The sequence below is a fragment of the Zonotrichia leucophrys genome, chromosome 12 (genome assembly GCF_028769735.1).
Source record: "Zonotrichia leucophrys gambelii isolate GWCS_2022_RI chromosome 12, RI_Zleu_2.0, whole genome shotgun sequence".
Classification (NCBI taxonomy): domain Eukaryota; kingdom Metazoa; phylum Chordata; class Aves; order Passeriformes; family Passerellidae; genus Zonotrichia; species Zonotrichia leucophrys.
In genome coordinates, this window is record NC_088182.1 from 16956372 (window position 1) to 16972063 (window position 15692).

The 15692-nt window shown below is 40.8% G+C and overlaps 1 protein-coding gene across 5 annotated transcripts in view; it reads left to right on the top strand.

Moving 5' to 3' along the window:
* ATP2B2 (ATPase plasma membrane Ca2+ transporting 2) overlaps positions 1-15692 on the top strand; it is a 402969-nt gene that overhangs the window by 338535 nt on the left and 48742 nt on the right. For all 5 annotated transcript variants that reach the window (XM_064723726.1, XM_064723729.1, XM_064723730.1 and 2 more), the window contains 2 exons: positions 10140-10381; positions 11380-11614. In XM_064723726.1, coding sequence (XP_064579796.1) covers positions 10140-10381; positions 11380-11614 — 477 coding nt within the window. The remainder of the gene's footprint in view (positions 1-10139; positions 10382-11379; positions 11615-15692) is intronic.

The window sequence follows — 15692 nt, forward strand, 5'->3', positions numbered from 1 at the left end:
GCAGGTACGTCCTTCAAATTAAAAGGACAATTAAATTATTTGCTATTAAAATTGAGGGGTTTTTATTAAAAACCTCTATGAATGTAAAAATAGGTGAGATTCAAAGAGAGGGGGAGTGTGGACTGTCACACCAGCCTCTCAGTCTGTTCTTCATGCCTGATTTCCCCTTCTTGCAGAGCCACTCGTGGGGGAATTCATGGGCTGCATCCTTTTTTTCCCTGTGCCTGTTCTGTGAGCTGAAAGGAGCTCGAGTCCGTATTCACTGAGCCACATCAGCGCTGCTCCCTCAGCCTTGCTGCTGGGAAATGTCACCCTGATCCATTGCATAATTCCAGCTGGCCCCCTCTCAGGGGAGCATTGCCTTGCTGGAGTTGCAGGCAAGATGCTGAAAATGCACCGTTTTTATATCAATTTATAGCTGACCAAACTTGGCCCCACCTCGAGCAGCAGCCGGAGAATGATGTGGTGCAAAACCTTCCCTTGGTTTGGGAAAACCATTTCAGATAATAGGGAAAACTGTCCGGTTTTCGGCTGTTTGGAGGGCCTGGAAAGGCCCGGGGTGGCCTTGGGGCAGCCGCGTTTCAAAGGACGAGAAGAGGCTTCAGTTCTTTTCTCGGTCTCGGTGTTTATTAATTGTTTATCTAAAAGATTTTCTTTCAGCCCGACAGAGCTCTGCTCAGCAGCCAGCCATGAGCACACTCCCTGCCCTCCGGGCGGTCACCTATCTTTATACCCATTGTTACGTGTACAATATTTATCATTTTTCCCCAATACCTTTCACTCTTATTGCCCGGTGCACTTTTAGTAATGACCAATCCCAAAGTGCCACCATCACCACAGAAGATGGAGGAGAAGAAGAAGAAGAAGAAGGACAGGACACGCCCCAATTCCTCCATCTTACTTCTCTAAACCCCCCTGTACAGAAATCCTAAACCCTGTGTCTCACCCTCTAATTAACCAATCCCTTCACCATTCACCCCGGTGAAACCCTCCTGTCCTCATACAGGTGTCGTCTCCTGTGTAGGATCAAAGTCCAGCCACCAGACACTTCTGGAACATTCCAGGACTCCCGAGCCCCCCAAGGGTGCTCTCGGTGACACCTCAGTCCTGAGGTGCTGAGATCCCACAGAAAACCATTCAAATTATCCTCCCAAAAATGAAATAATTACCCTGCATCCCAGCTAATCTGAGGCAGGAAGCCTTTGAATATCCTCCAGCTGTTGTGGGACAGCTGATGGTGTGATGGAGTTGTACCATCAGTTGTACCTGGATAATTCCATCACACGTGAACCTGTTCTTAGACTGATAGAGAACGAGACAAAAATTCCTGCTACCCTTTTCCTAGGCAGTTTGGGCAGATCTGATAGTGAAATGGGTTTGATAACCATGAGGGATATTAAACCTGAGGGAATTCAGGATTCTCACCAGCCACTACTGTTGGTTTTCCTAGAGGTGGGGCAACTGAGAGGCATTTTAAGAGATTTTATTCCATTATCAGTCTTGATTAAGAGTGAGACACAAGAGATGTAAAACCCAATGTCATTCCATCAGAACCAACCCATTTCTTGGTTACAATCCCTTAGAAATGTTTTTCCCTATTAGCTTTGCCACACAATGCTGCTATTATTTCTAATACCAATCACCTCTATTTTTTCCTCACGTGGTCCTGCTACAATGCATCTTTCACAGCATGCCACCATAGTTCCCATCAAAAACTCACTTCTGTTTTTATTCCCCACTAAAACAATTCATCTCTCCCCCATACTATAAGTTTTACACCACAAAAAACCAAATAATCACAATCTTCCCTTCACAAATATAACAGTAATCATATATTCACTTTACAAACACAATATAACTCCTCCAATTCCTATAAAACACCCATAAGTGCTACTAAATTCCAATCACTCAAGCAAAACACATAAAAATTATAATAACATCTACACCAATATACAACATACCTGTAATATTAATATTATAATTAGACCTATATTCAATTATACCTCTATATATATATATATTAATACCTATAATATTAACTATTTTACCACAATAAATTAAACTAGAAATCAATTATAACCATTCAGTACTAATACATTCTACCCAAAAAACATCAAATACTAAACCAAAACTCTCACACTAGAGCAACCTCTTAATTTAGAACTTTGGTATTATGAAATAATCTTGTTTACATTTTGGATTCCAGTCTTCAGATTTTGCATCCCCTGTGGATGTTTCATTGTGCTTTCATTTTAGTTTGTCTGGATGTGGGATGAGCTGGCAATTCCTTCCCTGCCAGCCAGGGTTTGGAATAAATTCCCTTGGTTTTGGGAGGTTTTGGTGGTGGCTGCTGGTGCCTAAAGGAAATAGTGAGAACTTGAGGTGATTTGTTTGGTGCCATTTTCCCAAGAGATGGAACTGCTGTGGATCTTGGGGCTTTGTGGGTGATGGGAAGCAGAAGGAATTAGCTTCTAAATCTCATTTTTTCTGTTTTCAGACTAGAAATATGCAGGACACCAATAAAGGGCAGCTCTGGTGAAATTTTAGCTATTTATTTATTTAGGTGATTATTTATAATTTACCTCTCTGCATCCTGCTTTGGTTCAGTCCTGTTTGATGCCTGGGAATGCTGCTGATGTGCTGGATTACTGATACAATCACTAAAACCCAATTTTTTCTCTTGATCCTCTTCCTCCCTCCAATTTTGAGTTCAAACTTTCTCATATTACAACAGCTCCATGTCCTCCTGTCTGCTACAGAGATGTTTAAGTGTTTAAATCATGCAGGAAATATTTCAGGAGAAAAGGGAGAGAACTGGCAATCCAGTGGGAATTAGCAAAAACCACTTTTCCCTCTCCCATCACCTTCTGTTTGATTCTTTCTCTCTGAAAATTCCTGGCACTGTTAGAGGTGAATGTTGTCCTTTTTTTGTTTTCTTTTCTCTGTCAGAAGCTCTTCACAGTCACAGTTCCTGTAAGCCTATAATGATTTTATTTTAGAGAAGCTGTATTAACACTGCTAAAAACATTTAATATTTTTCTGTCTCCTGTGCTAGCACTGTGAAACACCATTATGTACCACATGTAACAAATCCAAGAATACTTGGAAAATCTATCCAATCTCAGGTACCAGGGCATGTAAAGCATCTGCTAGAGGGTTTCCAAACATTTTTTGTTGTCTGGTTTTGATCTAATTCCAAATGCATGAGACACAGGGCTTTGAAATTATGGATGTGCGATCATTGGACCCAAAAAATGGCGCAAACTTGTCAAAGTCAGGGATTCAGAAGCTCCTTCTCCTTAAGGGTTGTGGACCTCGAGGTCTTGGGAATTGAAATGAAGTGAAGGGAGAGCTCTATATCATCTCAGTGTAAAAATATTTTTAATCTTTTGAAGGTTAAAAGGAGATCAATTTACTTTCTGATGAACAGGTGATATAAGTGAACATGAATATAAGTGAACATAAATATAAGTGAATATGAATATAAATGAATATAAATATAAGTGAATATAAACATAAGTTAATGACAACACTGATGTGAAGCTACTCAGCACTGTGCAAAAGAACAGGAAAAAACCACCAAAGCTTCAAAGTTTGAAGTGTTGGGCTTTAAATGCAGTGAGGGAGCTCAGCACAGTGGGGAGGTCCAGGGATCTTACACAACCAGCCCCAAGTTCATAACTGCTCTTCTCCAATCCCTTCTGCTGACCCCAATTCAAGCTGACTTTTGACTTTATTTCAACTGAATTTCAGCAGCCCTGTACCTTGTAGTGCTGGTTGTGAGCTGGGAAGCAGCTGTGTGGTACCACAAACCATCCTGCTCTGTGTAAAATCAGGCACCTTGCTCACCATGAGCGTGGAAACCTCACAGAAACTTCCAAGCTGTGCAAGGACAAATTGTGATCAATGATGTTATTTCAGGTGTGCCCTCAAAGTTGCAAGGATCCCAGCCTGCACAGATGGAAAAGCTGATTTTTATTCCTACATAGAGACCTTTTGGAATAAATTCACAGCATTTTAAGGGTGCACAGCTGTGACCGTGATCACAGGGGTCTAAAAAAGAGGGAAGGGATGAGGATCTGACTCCATGTTTCAGAAGGCTGATTTATTATTTTATGATATATATTACATTAAAACTATACCAAAGAATAGAAGAAAGGATTTCATCAGAAGGCTGGCTAAGAATAGAAAAGGAATGAAATTATAACAAAATCTGTGTCTCAGACAGAGAGTCTGAGCCAGCTGACTGTGATTGGCCATTAATTAGAAACAACCCCATGAGACCAATCACGGATCCACCTGTTGCATTCCACAGCAGCAGATAATCAATGTTTACATTTTGTTCCTGAGGTCTCAGATTCTCAGGAGGGAAAATCCTAAGGAAAGGATTTTTCATAAAATGTGTCTGTGACACACAGCTGCTGCCAGGTGTTTGCAGGGAATCTGTTCTTATCCCACTCCAGGGGTTGATGTATTTCTGATTTTCCTCCCCATATCATCTCAGGGGGAAGGAGTGGTGAGCAAGAGGCTCCTTTTGTGGTTTCCAGCTGGGGTTAAACCATTGCTCTGGCTCCAGAATCCCAGAGAAATCCTAAACACAAATTCCAAACCAGCTGAGGGCTGGTATTTCACTGCCTTCCTCTTGCCAACAGAGCTTCTGGAACTGTTTCCCATTTTGTAATGGGAAAATTTATTTAGTCAAGCAAAGTTTTCAATTCTTAATCCTTGGCTAAAAAAGACTCACCTCTTTCATTTTGCAGCTTTTCTCTAAGAGAAACAGGCAAAACCTTTGTTGTTTTAGCTTGAAGTCAGTTGAAGGAAGTTGTATCTGCAAAAAGCTGGAACATTTGGTTGTAAATTTGGATGTTTTAATCTTGCTTTAGATGTCTTACATTAAAATATTATTAAAATTATATAGCAAGGGAATCTCTCTGATAGGACCACAGTTCTTTTTGCAATATTAGGAATTCAAAAATAAAAATATCACATGGTTTGAACAGCATTCAACCTTGTTGGTTATTTTAAATTTTACATATAACATGTTTAATTATACAGAGAAAAATTCCTGTGCATCCTGGTCCATTTTGTCTTTTGTTTGAATAATTAGAGTATGAAGTGGAAATCTTTTGCAATTTAATTTTAAAAAGTTTTTGTTTTCCTCTGTTTTCCTGTTGGGATGCTGGGCTGAAGTAGAACACTCAATAGTGATATGTTATTCTAGCAAAGCTCATTTTCAATGTTAAAAAATTAGAATATTTAATGTCATTGTTATTCTAAAGGAGTAGTTCAACCTGTAGAACACAGGAGAGTTTCCTACAACAAATTAAGGCTTCAGATAATATGGAAAATCCTGACATTTTTATGTAGAAGGACTTCTTGGGTCTTCTTGCAGAGAAAAAAGGGAGATTTAGCAAAGAGTTAGGACAAAAATGGGAATTATGTCCTAATCTAATTTTACAAGTTGGATCACCTCTTTAAATTATGCCCAGAATGTTATCTTTCTTCTTAAAACATTTTATTAGTCAATTATTTCCCAGTGCAACAATTCTGAAAATTCCCTTTGTAATCCAAACTCAGTACCAGGTCAATGCTGGCTTTGGATTGGTATTTTTAAGCCTTGGTAATGCAGCTGTAGTTTGACCTAGAAACCTATTTTGATCTGCTGGGTGTAACCAGGGCGTTTTAAACATCTGTCTGGGGGTTCTTCTGCATGGGAGAAGCTGCTTGCAATCGAAATGTCGTGGGGAAATAATCCAAAGGCTTGGGAGAGATGTTTGAAAAAAAAATTTTGCAAGGGTCATGACTTGTGGGATCTCAGCACCTCAGGACTGAGGTGTCACCGAGAGCACCCTTGGGGGGCTCGGGAGTCCTGGAATGTTCCAGAAGTGTCTGGTGGCTGGACTTTGATCCTACACAGGAGACGACACCTGTATGAGGACAGGAGGGTTTCACCGGGGTGAATGGTGAAGGGATTGGTTAATTAGAGGGTGAGACACAGGGTTTAGGATTTCTGTACAGGGGGGTTTAGAGAAGTAAGATGGAGGAATTGGGGCGTGTCCTGTCCTTCTTCTTCTTCTTCTTCTCCTCCATCTTCTGTGGTGATGGTGGCACTTTGGGATTGGTCATTACTAAAAGTGCACCGGACAATAAGAATAAAAAGGATTGGGGAAAAATGATAAATATTGTGCACGTAACAATGGGTATAAAGATGGGTGACTGCCCGGAGGGGAGGGGAGTGTGCTCAGGGCTGGCTGCTGAGCAGAGCTCTGTCGGGCCGAGAGAAAATCTTTTAGATAAACAATTAATAAACACAGAGACCGAGAAAAGAACTGAAGCCTCTTCTCGTCCTTTGATACGCGGCTGCCCCAAGGCCACCCCGGGCCTTTCCAGGCCCTTCAAACAGCCGAAAACCGGACAATGACTGGGGGAGGATCCTGGCTCAGTCCCTCGCAAGCAGGTGATGGAACAGATTGCAGGTGACCTGTGGGGAGCAGAAGGTCCGTGCTGGAGCTCCCTGTGGTAAATCTCAGCTCAGAGCCTTTCCCTCTTCCCGCTTCCAAGGGTTATGGTGCCTTTGTGGGCTACCTAAAACCAGAGGCCAGACGGAATTAAGGGAATAAAAAGCAGTTCTGTTTATTGAAGGGCCTGCAGGTACATTTAGGGCTGATGAAACCCTCAGGGGCTTCACCCAAAAATGGACCATGTTTCACTGGTTTTTATACTTTTATAAGTTTGGTCCATTTTGCATATTGGGGGTTCTTCTTGGGGTTTTGCCATGTCATCCCTGAATTTCCAGCTAGGCCATTACTTTGGCTCTAATTAAACTCAAATGATGAATATTTGTCAGGCTTTAGAGATATTTGTTGTGAAACCACCTGCACCTGTTAATAAATGGGGGAGCAGCACTGCCAGGAATGTAGCAGTGTAAATAATGATGGCAGTGGTTGATTCTGCTAAAATCAATATGAAATTGAGGAATCTTAGAGTGATGCTGTGTCAGGGCTACCTAAATCAGAGGCCAGACAGAATTAAGGGAATAAAAAGCAGTTCTGGGACCTTCAGGTACATTTTGGGCAGATGAAGCCCCCCAGGGGCTACACCCAAAATGGACCATGGCTCACAGGTTTTTGTACTTTTATAAGTTTGGTCCATTTGCATATTGGGGGTTAATCTGCCAATCCCAGCTGCAGGTAATGAAGTCATTGAGCCCCAGTTTGCTCCCCCCAAGTCCCTTTTGTTCCCATCTCTGGCCCTGAGGCAGTGAGGTGTCCTTGATTGCCAGGCCTGGAGAGGAATTGCTGTGTGTGCCCAAAATGGGAAAGCTGCAGCTGCCACTGGGTGTGGGGTTTGGAGTTACACACTAAAGAGCTGCAGGAGTGCAAATAAATGGAAAATAGACAACTTAAAATGCTCAGGCATCAGTTCCATGCTCTGAGGGGTCACTGAAGCTGCTCCCAGTGAACCCTTGCAGAGTAACCCCATCGGGCTGTCCTTGTTTTCCAGGTGCCATGAACCGCAGAATTCAGCGAGAAATAAATTTAGCTCCAGCCCAGCAGGAAGTTTCAGAGGCAGCAGCTTCTGCAAAGGGATTGTCAAGAACAATCTGCAAGGAGGCTGCTCCTGGCATATAGATTTTGAGCTGGAACAGTGCAGGGAAGGAAGTGCTCCGTGCCAGCTCTCAGCACCATATGCTTGCCCCTAATGTAATGCACAAAGAATATGGAGACAGCAGCTGCTCTGCAGGGAGGTGGCCACTTGTTAGATTTTGAAACCCTTCTGAAGTGTCTGTTCCTTTTCTTTTCATGGGTATTTTTTTTTCTCCCCCTTGCTTACGTATTTGCATTCAAAAGATGTTCCCTGAAAGGAATCTATTTTTAGGCTGTGGTAAGAACAGGGGAGTGTGATCTAGTTTTTGTTAAAATAAAGGTGATTTTGGAAGGACTCTGTTAGTTTTTTGTTTTGAGAAATGTGAGCAGGTTTTTATTTTCTTGATTTCCGTTGGCATCAGGGTATGATGAAATCATATCTATAAATTAATTCTTGTCTAGAATTGTCTGGCTTTGATGGAAAACTTTGTTTTTCTTTGGGTTCCAGGAGTGTTCCAGTGGCCTGACCACATTCACATTTAGTTCAATGACAATTTTCATTGAGTTCAGTGGCAAAGAGAAGCATAAATGAGGATTTAGATCTAAAATGAGAGGAGTTGGATTTAATGTGCCCAGAGGAATGGATCTTCCCTGGTACCCATCACTACCCAGGCACTGAATTTGGTTCCTCTGTTGCTTTGAGAAACCTGAACTTCCTGGCAGATTTCAGGAATTCTGTGCCTGCAATGCCAGGAACACAAAACTTATTTAAGTAAACAAAACTGGATTTTAAAAGGTATTTTTTGACTCCACTGAATTCCAGATACACCTCACTACCAGCACTTCCATTTTGAATTAGGGATTCTTAAATGAATTTGAGAATCCAGAGGGAAGTTACATCACAGTATAATGAGGTTACAGCGGGACAAGTTGTTATAGCAGGTAATAAAATTAATGTATCTCACTGGCATTTTTGCTGAATGTCAGTGTTTTACAGTGACCCTGGAGTGATGTTAAAATGTCACAGCAGCACCAGACTGACCCATATTAGTCAGTAAAAATGATGGTTCACATAAAAGAAAGATGTTACAATCCTTTCTGGAAGGATAAATCTCTTTCAGACAGAGAGTTTTGGGTTATTCTGTGTTGTTCTTTGTAGCTGCTTCTCTCTGAAAAAAAATGACATTAATCTACCTATCAACAGGTCTCAGTCTTCCTGGTGGTAGGGAAATTATTCTTTTGGAAAAATTAATATTTGTTTACTGCAGTTTTAGCCAGTCTGTGATCTATCTGACCTCCATTTTTTTTAAACTAGCTGCAATTGGTGGTTTTCTGGGATAATTAATTATTAATGCTCATTTAAAAGGCTCCCTTTTGGTGGCCACACTTGTTGCATGAATTCACATCCAGTAGGGTGGCTGATTTGCAGCTTTAATAATTCCTTTTGTGTGCCCTCATCCCAGTGATGGGCAATGTAGGAAGTTCCATCTATTAGGAATCCCATTGCTGAAGTAAACTGGATTTTAAAGTGAAATTAAACACGGATTCTGAATACAGTCCTGCAGTCCTAACTCTGCAAAATGTGAGGTAAATGTTTAACTCACATTGAAAATGATGACTTAGAGTCTTGGCTTGAGCCAAATCAAAATCTGTTTTCAGTGCAAATTAAAGCTGTGAGATGATTTCCTGTTTTTATTCCCATAAGGGCAGTTTAGCCCTGGCTTAAGGAACACTTTTAAATTCTACTGAACATAAGAAACTGTAAGTTATCATTAGTTTATAGTTCACACATTGGCCACACGAAGTCTGGAGTCCTGGCACAGGAATATTTTGTTTGGGGTGTACAACACTCCCAAGAAAGTTTGTAAATTAACTGTTTATTTCTGTTTTGAAAGGGGATTTAAAGTCTTCTTTGTCCTTCCTTCTCTCCTCCAGAAGGACTAAGAATTGGTGGAAGTTGCACAGTGTTCAGCCTACTCCATTTTCTGTAACATACATAGAATTTATTTGTCTGAAGCAGCAGACTAAAGTAATTCTAGAAACAAGTACATTTAGATACAGGACTATTATTTCATAGATTTTTTTTTCACTGAGATTTGTTGTTATGGTTGGATGGAGATTTATTTTTATATAAAAATGCCTGGCAGGAAAAAAAAAAGAAAAAGAGCTTTCTTTAACTCCCTTTTAAAGCTGTGAAAATCAGCAAATTCTAAGCAAGAGAGAAAAGGAAATCCTCTGTTTGCGACAAGTGAGAATTACTTGGTTTTCAACCTAAGGCAAATTACTTCCTTTTTAATGGATTGCCCAACCATCACAAGCTGCCAATGGCTAATTTAAGAAAAAAGACGTGCAAGAGACCAAATGTGGCAAATATTGTCTAGAGAAAGGTTTCTCCTTGTGAGGAGATGCTTCAGGTCTGTTGGAGCTCCGTGGAATTTTCACCTTGATTTTAAAAACTGGAAGACTCATGGCTGCACAGCTCAGATATTAAACTTAAGAATTGTGAGAGAAATGAGAGAAAATAATCTCCAATTTTATTTCTCCTCTCTCCAGCCACCAGAAAAAGAGGGCGGGCTGCCTCGCCAGGTGGGCAACAAGACGGAGTGTGGGCTGCTGGGCTTTGTGCTGGATCTGAAGCAGGATTACGAGCCCGTGCGCAGCCTCATCCCCGAGGAGAAGCTCTACAAGGTTTACACCTTCAACTCCGTGAGAAAGTCCATGAGCACGGTCATCAAAATGCCCGACGGCAGCTTCCGCATGTACAGCAAGGGAGCCTCCGAGATTGTTCTCAAGAAGTGAGTGCACTGCATCCCTGGCCTCCTTTTTTCCAAAATTTAAAACATCCTGACACTAAAATGTGGAATTTCTGGTGTTTGGAGTTTGCTGCCTGCACCAGAAATGTGACACACCTTAGCAGCATGAGGCACTACTATTGTTTTTTTAATTTTTTTTAAGTGTTTCTGGGAAATTGGAGTGTTTTTCTTACCAAAGAACTGGGTCTGCATTTGGTAATTTATAAATGGATTCTTTCTGTTCAACCCATTTGGAAAATAAGCACTTTTCAATTTCACACTAAGCTGCCAGCTCATTGATTATTGAGAAAATAATGCATGAAGGTCTCTTGGTGTCTGTGCAGTAAGTTACAAATTCTCTCTGATATTTCAGTAGTGAATCTTCTAGAAATTTACATTAGAAACTTAAAACCTGACATCAGAAGAGGAAAGTATTGACTGAAATGAGCTTATACAGGAAATACTTTGGCAGTCATGCACAAAGTCATGCAAAGTCATGCACACTTGATGCCTTTTTGGAGCTACCTAAAAAGAGAGGCCAGACAGAATTAAGGGAATAAAAGCATATTTATTCCCTTAAAAGATCAATAAAAGAATATTTATTGAAGGGCCTTCAGGTACATTTAGGGCAGATGAAGCCCCCCAGGGGCTACACCCAAAAACGGACCATGGGTCAGGGGTTTTTATACTTTTATAAATTTGGTCCATTTGCATGTTGGGGGTTCATCTTCCAGTTCCAGCTGCAGGTAATGAAGTCATTGACCCCAAAAGTCCCTTTTGTTCCCATCTCTGGCCCTGAGGCAGTGAGGTGTCCTTGATTGCCAGGCCTGGAGAGGAATTGCTGTGTGTGCCCAAAATGGGAAAGCTGCAGCTGCCACTGGGTGTGGGGTTTGGAGTTACACACTAAAGAACTGCAGGAGTACAAATAGATGAAAAACATACAAACTAAAATCCCAAGGCATCACACTCAGGTTTTATTCTCTTTTCCCTGCCCAAACCAGGTGTTCCAGGATCCTCAACGCGGCCGGGGAACCGCGCATCTTCAGGCCCCGCGACAGGGACGAGATGGTGAAGAAGGTGATTGAGCCCATGGCCTGTGATGGGCTGAGAACCATCTGTGTGGCCTTCAGAGACTTCCCCAGCAGCCCTGAGCCTGACTGGGACAACGAGAACGACATCTTATCCGACCTGACTTGCATCTGTGTCGTTGGCATTGAAGACCCAGTAAGGCCAGAGGTACGTCCAATTTTTATCTTTTGTAAAACTGGACATAACCTGAATGGTTTCTTACAGGTTTTATCTCTTTTTTAAATTAGCTCTTTCAAAGAAGCTGAAAATCAGCTTTAGAAATGGGTTTTACTTGATAAAAAGCCAAATAATTAAGGTGATAAAATTCAACTCTATTTAAATAAAGGAATACAGGGCTTTCTGCAGTGCCAGACTGAAATGATCAGCAGAGGTTTTGTAATGCTCCCACATGTTAAAGAATTTTCCTTTAAGCAGTGTAGTGATGTACAACTCTGAAAGAAGGGAAGACAAGTGCAGTGATTAAAATTGCCATGTTATAATGACAGTTTCCAGAGAAACTGGAGTTTTTGCCATTTATTGTAATAGTTGTCACTTTACTTAAGATTGTACCTGGTGACTACTCAGTAAAACTTGTTTTTAATGTTGTATTTGAAGAAGGAAAGGCTGCAGTTGTCATGGATATCACATTTACATGGCTTGTACAAATACATATAAAATTTACTCAGCTCACCTGAGTAAATCAGTAGTAGGTGTGCACATGGGAAGCACACCCCTGCTTCTACACTAGTAAATTACATTCCTACAGAAATACAAAGGATTGAGTTAGAGAATTCTGATCCCTTTGCTGCTTGATAATAATGGAGAATTATTAATTCCATGTTAGGGTTTTAAAATGGTGATAGAACTTTGGCACTAGCACCAACTGCACGACTGTGCCTTGCCTCAGAATGGATTTTATTGGGTTTTTCTCCTCAATATGAAGGTTAAAATAAAAAGTAAATCTTGTGCAGGTGACAACTGGATGATAAACTCCTTATCTCCACAAAGAGCAGATAAACAGCATCCACTTTATCTGTCATCAGATGGTCTCCTGCTGCTAATCCATCTGTCCCCACGGCTGACATTGCAAGGCTTTCAAAATGTTGGAAAATGTCCTTTAGAAGTTCTGTCTGCAGTGCTCCTTTAATGCTCCAGCTCACATAGACGGATATTTTACAGAAAATATTTTGAAGAAAATATAGATATTTTCAGAAATATTTTGTCAGTGGCCACTGGAACTGTGAATCAATCCTCTCCCCCTCCTAAATTAAATCATGATCCACGTTAGAAAACAGCTTTAAGTCAGGTTCTGTGTGGTGTGACAGACTGAGGGATTGGGGAGCAGTGGGATTTGCAGTTATTATGGAAAATAGCTGCAAACTCTCCTTTCATGTGGTTGTTACAGGGTGTTTTGTAAGAGAGCTGCTCTTATCTTGCAGGGAATAATTTTTTGGGAGCTGGAGGTAAAAGTGAATAATTCTGCTAAAAATAGAAGGCAAATCTGACTTCTATGTAAAGAATCAAAGAGATGAAGGCAGGAAAACATCTTATTTCTAAACAAACACTTGAATATTGTATTGAATTTCTTGTAGGTTAGCACCAGAACGTGCAGAAACATTTCTATTTTAGTGCAAGTCACACAATAAAATATTTGCAATTTCAGGATTTTAGCAAATTTTGGACATTTGGGACTTGGATTTTTGGTTTTTTTTCCACCTTGTTTCTTTTGACTGCTTCAGAGTGGCAATAACATCATGAAAATATTTAAACCAATATTTAAATTATTACTGCTCTGCACATTATAAGAAGCAGTACTTTAGGGGAAATAAATGAACCAATAAACCCTGAGCCAGGAGAAAAACATAAAGTTCAGAAAACTCTGTAAGTTTGGAATATCTGACTTGGTTGGAATATTGTAATGTGCATGTGTGAAATCCCCATTGCTGATGCAAATAGCAAGATGTTGAGCAGTCATAGGGAATATTTTGCCAGAATGAAATCTGCTCATTAAATTGACTCCCCACTGGAGCTTATGCATTTTCAAAGTGCTTTCTGCAGGGGGATAAAAAGAACACAAAAATAAGAATTCTTACTAAAAGTGCTGTTTTATCAGTATTCTCAGTATTCACCAGTGTCAGGATTTATTTGGATGGAGGTGATAAATCAGGTAATTCTAATAAAATTGTCCCAGTCCTGGCAGCCTTTACCTTCCCCTCAGTTGCATTCCTGTGTTTTCTGGGGAAGAATCAGGATTCTCCTTTTCCCTGTTGTGCTGTGGATCCTGTGGGACACGGCATCCAGGAATGATCCCACCAGGTGTTTTGGAGAAATCCTTCCTCTCTCCTGCTTCCAGGGATATTCTTGGGATACTCAGGGAACTTTCTGGCACTCACATCTCCCCGTACACTACAAATCCCAGTTTGAATGAGTTATTTATCACTGATGTCCAGCAAGTATTGAGTTTTCTCTGGAATGCCCACCATGGACACCCGTGGCTTTTCCATATTCCCAGGTTAATTCAGACACCAGCAGCTGCTGGATTTAGCAAGCACTGAACTACTTGCTTGATATTTATATTTTGTGGGTGTGTTTTTTATTTTTCTTTGATAAATACACAGGAAGAGAACAAACAGAGTGATGCCCTTCTCCTGCAGAGATTCTCTGTTGATCCTGACACTCTTTCTGGCTTGATTTTAATGAGCCTGAACTGGCTCACACTGATCTGCCAGAAAACGCCTCCAGTCTGTTATTTCTGGGAGATGAACGTAAATCCCTTCCAAATATCTCCTATTTATTTGTCACCTGATTGGGAAAGATATTCCTGCGTTGGATACTTGGTGCATGCGTGCTTGCATTGGAAATTTTGCTTTGCAGAGGGAAAATAAACCCCAAAAAAATTGTGAAATGTGTACTTAAGCTCTGCAAAACTGATGGAAAATATCTGCTTCCTCTGCCCACTCAGTCTGCCAACACTCTTTCTCCCTTACAGCAATAAAAAAAATATGAACAATATTTTAACTGTAATTACTGTACACACTATTAAATCAGATACCACCCACCAGCTGTCCAGAAAATGACAGGAGAGGGAAACAGGATGATTTCTCCTGTTAGATGTGAGTTTGAGATGTGTTTGCAAGTGGGGCTGTCCTCCCCTGACCTTGCTCAATGGGACTGACCCTTCATGGGAATATCCTTTTTTTTTGCTGCTTGCACTGTAATTTATTTTTCTCCTTCCATTGGGATGGTTTTCCAGATTTCCATCTAAATCTGTCCTGTCCTGTGCATGAGGGTCACCACAGCTCCAAGTGGGTACCAAAAGCATTTCCAGTTGACAAATGGGATTTAGGCAGGATTATGAATGTGGCAACAGGGGAGATCAGGGGTCATTTGCTTAAGGAACAGACTGGACCTGATCATTCATTCCCCTACAGAAACCTATTTCACATCACTAAAAGGCTTCAGGTGGAAATGATTTTTCCAGCGTGTACAATTTGTGGGGAAAATATTCCCCACAATAGAGGTGAGGAAATGGGAAGATAAAGCTCTGTCGCTGAATTCTGCCCTTGATTTTTGTGATCTGTGTTGACAGAATCCTGCAAACAGCATGTCCTGTGGGTGGAGGGATTTTCCTGGGAATCCTGGGAAAATGCTGCTCTAGTCCTCACTCAGGTGTTGGTTTAGGGAGGCATTTTGAAAAACAGAAACTCCACAAAATGCCTTTAATAAATATTCACAAACATGGTGTGAAATGATTCCCAGGTTGGGAGAACCATTATCTGTGGTGTGGTGGAGGGGTTTAGGGTTTTCAGTGCCTTCCTGGCCCCAGGAAATCCCTTAGAGCCCAAGGTTTGTCACACTGGTTCAGAGCAAGGATTGTCATAAATGATTTACACATACACACTCAGTGGTGTATGTGTAAAGTATTTGTAATAGATATATAATAATATAATATATATTATATTATAAAACAAACACTCACTGGTGTCCCCTGCTTGTGGCTACACAGGAAATAAAAATATCTAGAAATGCACAAATTTAGCAGTGCAATGTTTGAGATGGTATTTCCTTTTCTCAGCATTTTCTGCACTAATGGATGAGATGAATCCACTCAAACCGGCATTGAGTTGCACAACACATGTATATCTGTGCTGGAGGCTGTGCACTGAATATAGACAGTAATATCTATTTTGATACCTTTTCCTAAATAGTTGTGTGGTTTAAAAACATTTTTTAATAATTGTGCATT